We start from the raw sequence: 15,401 nt of genomic DNA on the forward strand, positions 1-15,401 counted from the left end.
GTCTGTGTTTTCAAGAAGCAGCCATTCTTTCAGCCAGCAAAAAGCTGCTGATTCATAATAAAGTTTAAGGTCTGGCAGGGCAAATCCACCTCTTTCCTTTACATCCGTTAATATTTTAAATTTTATTCTGGGCTTCTTGCCCTGCCAGACAAATCTAGAGATATCTCTCTGCCACTTCTTGAAGCAATCCATTTTGTCCAAAATTTGCAATGTTTGAAACAAAAACAACATTCCAGGCAATACATTCATTTTTATCGCAGCAATACGGCCTAGCAGTGAAAGCTTCAAATTTGACCAAATTTCTAAATCTTTTTTCACTTCAGCCCAACATTTTTCATAATTGTCTTTCAATAGATTCCCATTTTTAGCTGTCATGTTAATCCCCAGGTATTTCACTTTCTTAACCACAGTTAAACCTGTCTCATTCTGAAACCTCTCTCTCTCCATCACAGTTAATTTTTTCTCTAAAACCTTTGTTTTTAACTTATTCAGTTTAAATCCTGCTACCTGACCAAATTCTTGAATCAGTTCCAAAACCCTTTTAGTACTAGATTCTGGCTCCTGCAATGTCAATACTAAGTCATCTGCAAATGCTCTCAATTTGTACTGTTTTGCTCTGACTTGTATACCTTTAACCAATTGGTCCCTTCTAATCATATTCAGCAGGACCTCCAGGACCGATATAAAAAGCAATGGGGAGATTGGGCAACCTTGTCGTGTCCCTTTTTCTATCTTGAATTCCTCCATCAACACATTATTTACAATTAATTTAGCCTTTTGTTCTGAATATATTGCACTTATACCGTTTTCAAAGCCTTGGCCTACCCCCATCCCCTGTAGGTTCTTCTTCATGAAACTCCAAGAAATGTTGTCAAACGCTTTCTCCGCGTCCGCAAATATCAAAACTGCCTTAGTATTTTTATTCACTTGTAATTTTTCTAAAATATTGATTATATTTCTCACATTATCAGATAGATGTCTACCCGGGAGAAAGCCTGCTTGGTCTTTATGTATCTCTTCCACTAGCACTCTTTTTAGTCTTTTAGCCAAAATGTCTGCAAAAATTTTGTAATCCACATTGAGCAGTGATATGGGGCGGTAGTTCTTAAACTGGGTCTTTTCAGTCTCTGTTTTCGGTACAAGTGTAATATACGCTTCTTTCCACGACTCTGGTGCCCTTTTCCCACCCATTATTTCATTACAGACTTCTTTTAAAGGTTGTACTAACCATTCTTAGTATCTGTAGTATCTAGAAGTCAGTACATCCCAGATTTTCTCAAACCAGTGAGAGACTAAATGAGCTGTGGTCTGCCCCCTGCCCAGCAATGCATATTTTTGCGGCCGAATAGTTTGGTGCCACTTCTAAATCTTCCTCCAGAGCTATGTTTTTTCAAATATCCTAGTAAGAGGCATTTGAGATTATGTGATGTTGAATTTCCAATCAAATATTAAATTCCATAATTCCCTGCCCCCTTACACTGAATTATTGGACAGTCTGCTTGGAGGCAGTTACATCTCTAGAATTTTTTGGTGCTTTTGAATAAATCTGATTCAATGTGTGTGGATCCCCACGCATGCAGTATTAGTATAGTTATGTAAGAAAATGTATAAATACCTCTCTCACCATTTTGCATAAGGTGTGGGGTTCATTAAATGATATGGGCATCTTGGCAGACACAGCCTCAGCTTCCACAGCCGCCGCCTTTCATGACCCAGCACGGACAGGATTGGCAGAAACTGCAGCAGAGACATTCTATGCTTAAGATAATATTCTATTCTCTTGTTCATTGTACTGGTTTAAGCAGTTTATATTTGACTTCCTTTAGTAACATTTTATTTTGAAATGCTTAGGGCAGTTTTTGTTAACTTTGCTGCATTAGACATTCATTCTGACCTCCTTCGTAATGTTCTATTTTGAAATCTTTAAGATAATGACTTAGTTTCCTGTTAATTATGTTGCTTTGAATGTATATTTTAAACGTGGCTTTCATTGGTAATCTTTAACATTGGATTGTTCTGTCTGATATTTTAATGTGTTGTAAACCATTTGAGATTATTTGCTTGAAAATATAAAGCAATATAGAAATGAAAGGAATGATGATGATGACGAGAGTAGAATTGCTTTGAGTTCCTCTCCCTTGTTACAATCTTGCGTGACACCCCCTACCTATAGGTATTACCATGGGCAGTGCTTTTTTTCCGGGAGGACACAGTGGTACACATACCAGTAAACATTTTGTGAATCTAAGTTTGGCCTCGTTGAAGGGCAGTATTTCAATATGAGTAGGAAAATGAGAGTACCCCTAAACATTTTTTTTAGAAAAAAAAGCACGACCATGGGGCCAGACGCTGCATGGGGGTTGCCATTGCCAGATTTATGTATAAGCTAAACAAGGTATAGCTTAGGGCACCACTCTTTTGGGGGGCCCCAAAAAAATTAAAGGAAAAAACAACTGGATGTACATTTCCAAAATATAAGATAAAAAACAAAGAAAATAAAACCTACATACAGCAACAATGTTTTGTTTTGTGTTGTGTTATGTTGTGTTGTGTAGGTCCATAAATTACCATTTAGCATATATTCAGCACAAAAAACAGCAAAAATTTGTTGTTGACAAAGGACAGCTAGACATATAAAAGGCCCCATTACCTTCAGTAGCTATGGGGCCTCATCAAACCAAAATCTGGCCCTGGGGGTTGTACATTACCTACCTCTGCTGCCTAGCCTGTTGCTATCATCCCCATGGTCTAACTTTGAAGAAGACTGCTAGCTGTCAAACCTTTTGGGGGGAAAACACTCTTCTTCGAAAGGCTCTCCTCAGTGCCTCTTTCAGTTCCTTGTTTCTCATGCTATAGATCAGAGGGTTCAGTAGGGGAGTGACAAAGGTGTAGAACACAGAAACCACTCGACCCTCCTGTGGTGAGTAGCTAGAGTTGGGCCGTAAGTATATGAAACTGCAACAGCCATACTGTAAGAGGACAACCATCAAGTGGGAGGAGCACGTGGAGAAGGCTTTTTGCTGGCCTTCAGCAGAACGGATTTGCAAAATGGCCACTGCAATGAAGATATATGAGATACAGATTAGAAGGAAGGGTATGGTGAGGACTACAACACTAACTATGAAGAGAACAGCTTGGTGAATGTGGGTGTCACTACAAGCCAACTGCAGAATGACTGGGATATCACAAAAGAAGTGATTGATTTCATTTTGGCCACAGAATGGCAAGCGAAAAATAAGGATTGTCAGCTGTAGCGACAACAGAAATCCCAGAAGCCAGGATGCCGCTACCAGGGAAGTACATACTGTTTTGTTCATGATGAGCATGTAGCGCAGTGGATGACAAATTGCCACGTATCTATCGTATGCCATGATGGCCAGTAGGACACAGTCAGCTCCTCCCAGGAAGACAAAGAAGAACATTTGGGTTCCACAGCCACTTAAGGAATTGGTGGCACTTTTCCTGGACAGAAGGTTGGCCAAAGCCAATGGAGCAATGGCAGAAGAGTAGCAGATCTCCAGACCTGCCAGGTTGCCCAAGAAAAAATACATGGGGTTATGGAGAGAGTGGTCGACATGGACAATAAGCACGACAGCAGCGTTCCCACAGAGGCTGAGGACGTAGAGGAGCAGAAAGAGAAGGAAAATGACCAGCTGTGTCTCAAGCAAGGTTGAGAAGGGACGGAAATAGAATTCAGTATGGTTTTCATATCCCATGAAGATGGTAAAGAGGACCTAAATGGAAAATAAAGATCTCAGTCAATGAGTTACCTTAGCCCAGCAGTGAGGATATGCTCATACTGCACAACCTGGCTTACTAAAATAAAGTGTCTGCACCAACTCTTTTCTGTTCTTATTACAAGGTTATATAGAGCATTCAGATGGGGAGCATTCCTTCAGCAATCTATTTTATTTTTCCTCAGAGGACTGGACTTCCTGTACTGATACAATTCATATATTAAATTTGCTTCAATTTTTGGAGACATTATTGAAATATAAGTATGCACATTATTGTCCAAAAGAGTCATTTGCTCTTGTCAATGAAATGTCCAAATAGTATTTTACTTAAGTGTGCATATCATGGCTGATTTCGAAATACAAATTCAAGTTGGACCAAAAGAGAAGATATGTGCAATAATGATTGGAAGACAGTGACATGAGCTACTTAGACTTCTATGGTTCTTGGCATCAGCCAATCAATTTTTTGCCATTATAAGTTAGAAGGGGAACTGCAACTGACTTTACATGCTATCTGGAGTGTTGTGCTTCTTCTGTGTGTGCTTCTTGCTATGCTTCATCCACAGCACTGAAGGCAACATGCCATGTGACAAACTGGACTCTTTTTAATTGTTTCCACTTGTGAAAGTTACACTTTGCATAGGAAGCTCTGCTCTATCAATAGATGTGGGTGTTAGTACTCCAAGCTAAATTTATGGAGTTGAATTTAACCCTCTATCTTTTTATCCTTCTCTGAGGAGTACAGTGCAATTATTTATCCCACTATAACTATACAAACATACAAAGATAACCATTCAGGTTCGTAGCATTCATGCTAGGATGAAAAATTTAGGCAAAATGCCCAGTTAGTGGATAAAGGCAGATAGGCATTTTACATGTAGCCCAATTGACCGAGTTCAGTGGGGAATGCACACTGGGTTGGAACCTTGGCTCAAGTAATTTTGAGGCACATTAGATGTGACAGCAAAGCACCAATGTACTCTAAGAAAATATCTCCAGACTATTCTGTTCATGGCATCTAGTGCTCATCTAAGCTGGAATGGGGAGTCTTCTGGCTCTGATAATGTGGCCGTTCCAATGGAGTACGCATCTGATTGTAGAGGAAGTAGATCACACTTTAAAAAATAAAATAAAGTAGCCAAACCTGTTCCCTATTCAGAAAACCACTGCATGTGAAATCCACACGGATTCATTTGTCAAGTTTAGGATATGTTAAGGATCTTATTCAATCAAAACATTGAAAGTTAATGAACAGAAACAGATGGGTGAAAGCACCTGCTCCATTTAATATGTTTATGATTGATTGATTGGTTGGTTGAATGAATCTTTATTTGAATCAGCCACCAGCCATAGCAATAAAACAAACAAAATGCGGTATACAGAGAATAAAGGTAAAAAATCAATTATATAAAATACATTTTGTGGGTTTGGATCAATAGTCAAATACCAGATCTTATTCTAATTGCCCCAGCTAAAAACCTTGCAACCTTTGCTGTCATCTGCTCATCTTGATCTGCCAAAAGAAACTACACTATAACAGTAGTTGGACGACCCAGAATGGACAATAGTAGAGGGGTGATAACCTCACTCCTCAAATCTTTATAAAGTGTGCAAGCCAGGAGGACATGGGCCACCAATTCAGTACTGCCATCTCAATGAGTTTATGGTTAAATCATGGTTCACAATGAAAAGAAATTTGGAAAACAAATTGCAGTTAGCTGAAGAATGAACAAGTATCTGCTTTTCCATTTATTAGGAACAATCCCAACAGTATTTTGGCTATGATCTGAAAAAACCTGGAACTTCTTCTCCCTTTTCTTTTTCACTGCACAGTCTGATTTTGTACATACCATACAATTCAACCCATGTCCCCATGTCCCAGAAAAAAAGAATCCTTGGAACTGTACATTTTACCCATCCATCACACAGGTACAATTCCCAGCACCCTTAAACTGCAGTTCTAGGATGGCAGGGAACATGCTATAAATGCCTTTTACATGTATGATGTCTATGCAACCTATGCATTTTGATTCTAGAGTCTGGAATCTCATACACCAAGGATGAAGGGGGGAAAAGGAGAATGCATGCTGAATAAAAAACATGTTGAATAGAGAATGAAAGGCTTATGAAGTAGGCAAGTGAACAGAATCCACATCCACAGAAATGACTTACTTGGATACTCCTGCTGCTGGACTGCCAAGGGAAATCTACAGACATTTGCTGTTGCTCTTCAACTAGAAAGGGAAATGTGAGTGGTGGTGATGGACCACGAACAGTGGCAAAGTTCACAACTGCTCCTTTCACAACGAATAGTGGCAAAGTTCACAATCAGGGAATGAAGGGCTAAGAGAGCAGCTCTTTGGCTCATCCATTTGTTTCCTGGTTCTGAAGCTCTTCCTTTAGAAAGCATGCCAAGACTCTTAAGGGAGCAAGAGTGAGGAGAGAGATTTTCTTTCCTAAAGTGCAGGCATTAGGATTTATATGAGAGAGTGAACTCTCTTGTGTCTGCTCTTACACAGGAATGGAAGGAAGTGTGAAGTACTTGGAGATAAAAAAGTAAGACTCTAACCATTATTATACTCACATAACTTTCCTGAGTGGCAAGAAGTTCTAGGGAATACAGTGGTGACCTGAGTTTAGATACCTTTGGGGGAAAGCCACAGGAGGCATTTCATAATATTTACAAATATACAGGTTGAGCATAGGTATCTTGCCAGACCACTTAAATATTACAAGAGTTGACTGCTCCCACGTGAGATCTCTATAGAGGCAACCAGAGCTCCAATAATCCTCTTAATTGGAGCCCAAACTCGGCTCCATATTTATTTCAATCCCATTTGAAAACTGTGGTCTCTAATTTTTTTCATGAACACAAAACTTGATTCTGTAATCAGCTGCGAGTGTGAGAAGAGTAAGGCATGTCCCACTTCAGATATGTCCTACCCACATAGCCAGTAATCAAAGGGGTTTGGCAACTTTGCCACATACAAATACAAAAATTTTGTGTGTGTTATTCTCTCCCCTATAGAGCCAGTGTGGTGTAGTGGTTAAGAGCGGTAGACTCGTAATCTGGTGAACCAGGTTCGATTCCCTGCTCCTCCACATGCAGCTGCTGGGTGACCTTGGGCCAGTCACCCTTCTCTGAAGTCTCTCAGCCCCACTCACCTCACAGAGTGTTTGTTGTGGGGGAGGAAGGGGAAAGGAGATTGGTAGCCGCTTTGAGACTCCTTGGGGTAGTGATAAAGCGGGCTATCAAATCCAAACTCCTCTTCTCCTCCTCCTCTACTGATCTCCTTGTGCCCAAATTTCTAGTCTTTTACAACAATATTGACAAACATATGCCACATTTCCTGGGCTAAAGAACAGCATACAGCATAGTTTACAATAAACATGGAAAGAATCAGGATTTATTCTAGGCTTCACAAGAAAGGAGATTCTGACTAAAAATTAGGAATCGCTTTCTGACAATATCTCCTTCAATGGAGGTTTAAAGCAGAGGTTGGACAGCTGTTTGTCAGGGACATTTGAGTTGTGATTCCTGCATCAATGGGGGTTGGGCTAGATGGCCCTTGGGATTCCTCCAAACTGTACGGTTCTATTATTCTCTCCCCCCCCCCACATTGTGCAAGAAGCCAGCACACTGCTCACCCCTGAACCTAAAAGGAGGAAGAAGGAAGAGACAGGAAGAAAAACTAACAAAGAAATACAGAAACACAGGAAATGAAATAGACAGTGAGGGAGAAGGATGTGCCTTGGAAACAATGGGAGAGCAAGGGGAAGAAATCATTTTCCTTCCTTAACCTACATATGGGTACCGAGATTCCCCCACAAAGCATTAACTATGAAGCTGAGCCCATTTTCCAAATTATTTTTGTGACTAGGATTTCCCCTCAGTTACAAAATGGCTATTATCCCTGTAAAATATATTGAATATTTTATTCACTGTTATGGTCTACTCATGGTTACTGGAGATTTTCACAAAATTGCTGCTCAAAAATTGTGTATTGGTTGCCTCTAACTCATGCGTTACAACACTGTCTAGAATAAGGTCCAGGACACACTTATTAAAACATAATATATTGATTAATATTAATACATTTGCCTGTCCTTCCCTTTGTCTGAGGACCTTGTGCATCTGAGCCTAGCTAGGTCAGTCTGTTGGACGTAGCAGAAGGAATCGTTGTCTCAGCCAAGGATTCTCTCTGAGATGCTGCCTTCTCTTGAACTGAACTTTCCAGAAGTCTAGTCCTGTAACTTGAGTCTTCTTCAGTGGCGTAGCGTGGGGGGTGCAGGGGGGCCGGTCGCACTGGGCGCAACATCTGGGGGGGGGCGCGCTCACACTCGCAGCTCTCTGCTCGAGTGCTAAAATCCACGGGTTAGGGGGCGCAAATTACTTGCCTTGCCCCAGGTGCTGACAACCCACGCTACGCCACTGGTCTTCTTCAAGGCGTAGTTCTCCAGGATAAAGTGAAGGACAAAACTAATACCAGAAAACAGGAATGAATCTCCAGGAATCCTGGAAACTGTAGTGTGACACAGCAAAGGCCTGTCCTATGCCATGGCTATTGTTATAATTGAGTAAACGAGAAAGAACTAAGGCCTAAGTTCTAGTGAAGGGCTGAGCAGGAAATTGTCATTTGATAACCGTAGCTGCTGGAGACAATTTTTAGACCATAGGCTGCTGGTCACTAACACCACTTTGCCCTTTTTTCCAGCGAATTGCAAGAGCTTTGAAGGAAGAGCTTTTGTTTGATGCACATATCCTCACACACCCTCGCTTCAGGCATTTTGTAAACTTGGGCCATTTGACCAAGCCACACCCTCTGACATCAGAGGTGAGGCAGGTGAAGATACAGCTGAACCAAAGGGGTTTGCAGGCTCCACCCATCAGCTGATTGGCAGCTCCTGAAAAGACCCAACTATTATCTGGTTATCAGGATTGCAAAGTGCCAGATGCAATGCTGTGCAAGCACCAATGATCAGCCCATTGTTAGGGCTTGCAGAGTATGCAAATCCTGGTGATCAGCTGATTGCTGGGACTTGCAGAGCATCAGCTGATCTGCAGTGCCTGCAAACTCCCTTTGGCTCAGCCGTCTCTTTACCTGCCCTGCACCTAGCGACTGTGATGATATAATCCATCACCTTTCTTCTTTATCCTTCACTGCCCCCTAGTGGTGCGTTTATTTTATTTTTATCCCGCTACCATGTCAATCTTGAATTGTTGGCAGAAAAAAACCCTTATGAATTTGAGAGAGAGAGAGTGTGTTTTAACATAGATCATCTAGCCACATCCTATGCTTGTGGAGACTTATAGCCATTTTTAAAACTGTTACATTCCATAATAAAAATATCAAGAAAATAAAAACTAAATGTTTGATGGGTCCTGGTGCTCAAGGTGACTTACATTATATTTAAAATAGCAACATCCCATATTGAACGCGCACACACAAAATAAAACTTAAAATGTTTGTGGCATTTTGGTGTGTGAGTGAGAAAGAAAGAAAGAAAGAAAGAAAGAAAGAAAGAAAGAAAGAAATTCCAGAAGGGTCATCTGGTTAGGCAGCAATAGATTGTAATGGATTTCTCTGAAGTCATTTCAGCACGGGGGAGGGGGGGTCACCACAACATCACCTGCCCACCACTGTGTTCTGTCCTGTATTTTGCTAGAATAACTGTACAGTGGTACCTCAGGTTACATATGCTTCAGGTTACATACACTTCAGGTTACAGACTCCACTAACCCAGAAATAGTGATTCAGGTTAAGAACTTTGCTTCAGGATAAGAACAGAAATTGTGCTCCAGCGGCATGGCAGCAGCAGGAGACCCCATTAGCTAAAGTGGTGCTTCAGGTTAAGAACAGTTTCAGGTTAAGAATGGACCTCCGGAACGAATTAAGTACTTAACCCGAGGTACCACTGTATACTGGAGGGAGGCGGGATCCAGATCAGGACCCTAGTATGGGGGTTGGAGGCTTTAATTCTTTCACCCTCCTGCGACTCCAATCTGCATCTATGTGCAGCAGAGGCATACCAGCAACTTGCATTGCAGAAAAAGTTCCCATTCATTTCAGAGGCAATGAATTGGCCTTGCCTAGGATGCTGACATGGGGGTAGTGTGCTTTGTGCTCTCAAATCATGTGAGTCTGGATTTTGCCACTCGTGCTCTCTGGACAAGATAGATCACATACATCTCTTACAGATTGTGCTAAATACAGCACAGAGATTCGTTTTAAAAAGAGGTCTGGTCTTCATCAGCGTTGCAGATTTCTCTGAAGGGTATTTCTTGTCCAGCAGATGGCAGTCATAGCACTTTGGCTCTGCTGTACTACATCATTAAATAAAAAGCCGGCATTTATTTTTACACAAGGGAAGCTTAAAGCTGCTCTTGTTCCAGACACATTTGAAATTTGATTGTGAAATGTATTGGTCAGAAAGAATGCTTGGCTGTATTACAAATAACAAATAACAACCCTCTGATTTCTCTTCCACATAGACAGTCATCGTATTTTTTTAAAAAAAAGAATAGCTGGATGGAGGGTCAAAAGTGCGGTAACCCTCAGGTTTGAAAATGCTTGAAAAACAGAACTCCTACATTGCAGTCACTTGGCATGTTCTGCATGCAGTAACACATTTTTGGTGCCAGATGACAGTTTCTAGCACTTGCAATTTGGATGCCAAGTATACAAGAAATGGCAGGGAGATTTTCTTTCCTGCAAGCCATTTATGTGATTAAAGTCTGCCCACCTCTTGCTCTAAGTTTAAAGTAAGGACAGATTCATCCCTAAGGCAAACTGTATTTTCAATGTAGTGGGAATGAATATGATATCTTCAGGATTACCCAAACATGACACTTTGCCACTAAGGCTTATTTCAAATATCCTTGTTTTGTTTACAAACTGATTTCCTTCTCTCTCAGCCCCAGTCCATACATGATGCATGCAGCCCCTGATCAGGATTCCTGACTTTTTGAAACAACTTTTAAAATAAGTGCAATAATCTTCAAATTTGATTTGTGCAGTGGTGCTGAAGAAGGAATTGCTTAATCCTTTCCCTCAAGCTGTTTTCTGGTCTAATTTGCCCCTCACTTGAGGCTAGAGTTAGGTCTATGGAGGGGAAAAAAAGTTAGCCCTGCTTCTCCCAGAGTTTGGATTAACTCTTGACAAACTGCACTGGCCAAGGTTTTTAGAAGGGTAATGTGTGCTTCAATGTGCTTTAAAGGCATAGGGTGCATTCAGCACAAATTTCACAGTGCTTTCTTACAATGTAATCCTAAGCATCTTTGCTTACTCCCTAGTAAATATGTTTTGGATAACAGTCCAACTCTGCAGTTCAACCCCCCTTTGTCCTGGGCATGCAGGTGTGTGTGTAATGGGTAGAAGGGTCCCTCTGCCCAGTCCTGCTGGCTTCTACCTGCAATGGGACACCACTGCCATTCTGCCAACACAGAATTCAATGTTATACCTGCTGAGTTTGCAATGACAGTCCACAGAAAGTCCCAAAGGAGTGTTCCAGAAGAGCGGTGGGAAGGGGCTGAGCCAGCCCCAAATCCGATGGATCCCAAGGTGGCCCCACCACTGTCATATGGCAGCTTCAGGCTAGCAGCAGCCAAGAGGCTGCACACTTTCCAGTTCAGCTCAGATCAGGCACAGAGCTGCTGGAGACTGAGGAACAACTGAGACTGAGGAATATGAGCCCCCAGAAGAATCTCCTGTATCTGCAGGGTACCTTCATGGGCGCCTTCCCCTGAGGAACCAAATGCCTCCCCCAGAACCTCCTCACCAGTCCAGCAATACAGGGAGCACAATACAAGTTAGAGGTGAGAGAGCGATGGAGGAGTGCTCGTCTTCAGGCCAGAGGCATGGCCCTTTTAAGAATCTAGAGTTACTCACAAGTGGGTGGAGTCTGAGAGAAGTTGCATTGAGTGCAGAGCTTAAATAGGCTCAGTCTGCTCCTAACCTTTACTGGAGTAAGTTGTTCACCAAGAGCCGTCTGTGGTTCTGTAAGCCTGGCCAGCTTTCTCTACGGGATCTGGCATTAGCTTGCTTTTTGCCCTGGGTGGGGTGTGTTTCAGGGCTGCAGATGCAGCAGTGATGGGGATTTGGGTTGATGCCCAATGGCATACTCTTCTCTGTGTCTGTTTAGAGGTAGGTACTGCTGAGTTCAGCGGAGCGGACTTCCAAGTAGTGCTGTAATTTGGGTTTCTTTTTTAATTATTTATGAAATGCTGTGTATTTTGCTACTTTAAACCCTCCCCAAACCTCGTTAGCACAGCTTATTGTCCCTCTCTACTGCCTACCCAAATCTGGCTGTGCAGTGGGAAGGGGCAGGCAGTGGTGGTGAGCTGGCTTTGGGAAAGAGAGTGTTATTGGGAGACCTCGGCTGTGCTTTGGCCATGCTGCTGCCCCACCCCAGTTAACTGCCATCACTCAGTAAAAGGAAGAAAAAAGGCTGTCGTCCACTTCTCAGTATACTGGACAAATGGCAGAAGAAGAGGACACTAGACTGAGCTGGAAATAATGGGCCACCCTATTTCTCTATTTGCTTCTGAGTAGCAGCTGCTGGAGGACAATAGCAGTAGAGGATTCTCCTTCTTGGGGCTTCCTAGAGGCATGTCCAGTTGGCCATTGTGCGAAAATGGGATGTTGGCTAGATGGGCCTCTGGTGTTATCCAACAGGCCTCTTGGTAAGGTTGATGGAAGAAAGGATAGCAAGTTCAAGCCCTTACTCACCACTGTCCTACTTCACTCCCTTGTCCCACCTCATTCAACTTGCTACCATGGCAATGGCTGTTGAAGGGGGGCAAGGAGCTAAGAGTGGAGGGTTCTTCTGTTTCTTCCACACACATCCTATCTCAGAGCAACAGTCAGAGCCTATCCTGTTTCTTCAAGCCTGTCTATGTTCCCATATCACCCTGGACTCTCCTTGGCCTTGAAAAGGAATTATTCTTTCTCCATGCCCCAACCAGCAGCTGCATTTGTGCTTCCATTTAAGTCATAATTATTACTAAATGTGCTTGTCTATATATATATCATTTAGCATATGCAACTCTACATCCTTTTTTCCTGATGCATTACCTCTTATTTGGCAACATGTAACTGACAGCCCTATAATGCGCTGTGCTGCTTCTGCCCTTCTCCTCACTCCTGAACATGGGTCTTGGTGATGCTTCCAACATATACTGTCCCCCTTCCCTGCCATTCTGGAACTGTCTTTGGTAGATTAGTAGGCAGAAAGTAGTAAAAAGTACATAATTATTGTATGGATGAAGAACTTTATTTGTATAGTGCAAGGATTCTTGGGGGGTACAATGGTCCATTATAGGTTCCTCTGGGTTGCCTATTTATTCTGAATGATGCCGTTCAATTTTGTTTGTTGACTTTAAGAATTATTATGACTGTGTTTTTTATCATTAGGAACATAGGAAGCTGCCTTGCTGAGTCAGACTGCTGGTTCATCTAGCTCAGCATTGTATGCACTGACCAGCAGTAGCTCTCCAGAGTTTCCAGCCAAGGGCCATTCCTAGCCTTGCCTGGTGATGCTGAGGATTGAACCTGTGACCTTGTGCATGCAAAGCAGATGCCCTACCAATGAGCCACAGCCATTGCTGTAAGTTGTCATGTGCTCCATTTTTGAAGGAGGGGACATACCATATTTTTCCGTGTATAACATGCCCAACAGGCCCCCGTGTATAAGCCGCCCCCAATTTTGGGGGACTCCTAATTAAGAAAATGGGAGGCAATTGCCCAGGGTTGTTGAGCATTTGGGGGGATTCCCGAAAATCATTCACCCGCCCAATTGCCGCAGCAACAGCAAAACGACAAAAGCCCTTGCCACAGCCACCAATAAACTGCCCAATCGCCGCTGACAATCTCCTCGCGGCAGCAACCAATCCCACATCCCCACTATGCACTACCCATGTATAAGAGGACCCCCAATTTTAAACATTCTTTTAGAATAAAAAAACCTCATCTTATACACGGAAAAGTATGGTGGATCTTTCAAGCAAATATTGTAGCACAAAAATAGCAGCTTTATTCTCGTCATATGCTTTTTGCTTTATTCTCGTCAGCATTCCAGTTAATGAAGTGGATGTAAACTCTATCCATTGTTAATGTGTACATGAGATTATTGAGTCAGATTGTCCATCCAAATTTAGCTAAGGGCTTTATGTTAATACGCCAAAAACTACACAAATCAAAATTTGGGAAGTCAGTGTTTGTCTGGGGTGGGGGTTCTTCTTGGTGAACTAATGTTTTCCCCTCTCCTACTGAGGCCAGACTTTGCATAAAGAGGCTCCTTTTTTAGTTACTGGCTATAAACTTATGATGGACTTCACAGGGTTGAAGTCAAGTAAAATAGATATGGTTGGCCTGTGGGTAATGTAGGGGGCAGTGGCAACTCCATGAGATATTTGGCACTGAGAAACAAAATTCTGCAGCCAATAGAGATAATAGACATAAATCATATTATAATCTTATTTATATACATGATCTGTAGTTTGCATGATTTGCTGCCTGATTTGACTTGTGAAAGGGGCATGGAATGTTCGTGGAATGGTCTTCCTCTTGGGGTGTATCAGTCTCTCTCATTAACTGTACAGTGGTACCTCGGGTTACATATGCTTCAGGTTACAGACTCCGCTAACCCAGAAATAGTACCTCAGGTTAAGAACTTTGCTTCAGGATGAGAACAGAAATCGTGCTCTGGTGGCGCGGCGGCAGCGGGATGCCCCATTAGCTAAAGTGGTGCTTCAGGTTAAGAACAGTTTCAGGTTAAGAACGGACCTCCGGAACGAATTAAGTACTTAACCCGAGGTAGCACTGTAGTTGAAATTTAAAAGCATTCCTGTTTACCCAGGCATTTGATGGCTGAAAGACACTGGCCAACACAACTGTGAGATTAGTGACTGTGATGGTATCATGTTGTTGCTTATAGATGTTCTAAATGGTTCTAGCTGTTTTTAGTTTGTTTTTAAATGTTTTAATTTTGAATTATATTGCTTTAACTTTTTGATTTTTGCTCCCATGGATGTCTTTGAGAGAAAGGGCAGGATACAAATGTAAGAAATAATTAAATGCAATTGCAGAGCAATAGAAACTGAACTTCCAGTATTCTGAATTAATTTTTTTTTTTAAGGTGCTCTTTACTGGGACAGCTTGTGTGGTGCTGTTGTTTGTGTGTTTTATTGTGTTTACTTCCTGATTTGTGTTTTTTTAATCTGGAAGGTACTTTAAGTGCACATCAATGAGGAGTGAACTTCAAACACCAGCTTTCTCTGCTCTTGGGGCAGCTTACTGAATAAAGAATATAAAAAGTTAGCAGTTAAAATAAGCAAACAAATGCCTATATCGTTAAATTTGATAAATCTTGTGGTCGTAGCATCTCAGAGGTTCTATTTATTTTGCAAAACCTCAAATGTGCACAAGGTATGGACAGGAATGATTCGCAACATTTCCAATTGCTTTCATATTAAAAACAAGAAATAAAACTCAGTGCCAGCTTCCTCTGCAAGAATAACCGCGCTCTGGCCCTTTAAGAGGGCAACGCCTCCTTACGCAGGGGAGGGGAAAAAGCAGCGTCCTCCTCCTCATAGCGGGACCGGGAATAGAACGGGACTCCCTGCACGCATGCGCGCCTCAGTGATCTACGCAAGAGGAAACCTGT

At 42.1% G+C, this 15,401-nt stretch overlaps 1 protein-coding gene across 1 annotated transcript; it reads right to left on the reverse strand.

The window, feature by feature from the left end:
• Nucleotides 1–2,774: 2,774 nt before the first annotated feature.
• Nucleotides 2,775–3,716, reverse strand: LOC308463529 (olfactory receptor 10V1-like; the record flags this gene model as incomplete). The annotated part of the gene is made up of 1 exon (XM_080982006.1): nt 2,775–3,716. One exon carries the CDS (start codon nt 3,714–3,716, stop codon nt 2,775–2,777), a length of 942 nt encoding a protein of 313 aa, XP_080838132.1.
• Nucleotides 3,717–15,401: the final 11,685 nt, after the last annotated feature.

The sequence above is a fragment of the Podarcis pityusensis genome, assembly GCF_964106645.2.
Source record: "Podarcis pityusensis genome assembly, chromosome: 1".
Taxonomy (NCBI): Eukaryota; Metazoa; Chordata; class Lepidosauria; order Squamata; family Lacertidae; genus Podarcis; species Podarcis pityusensis.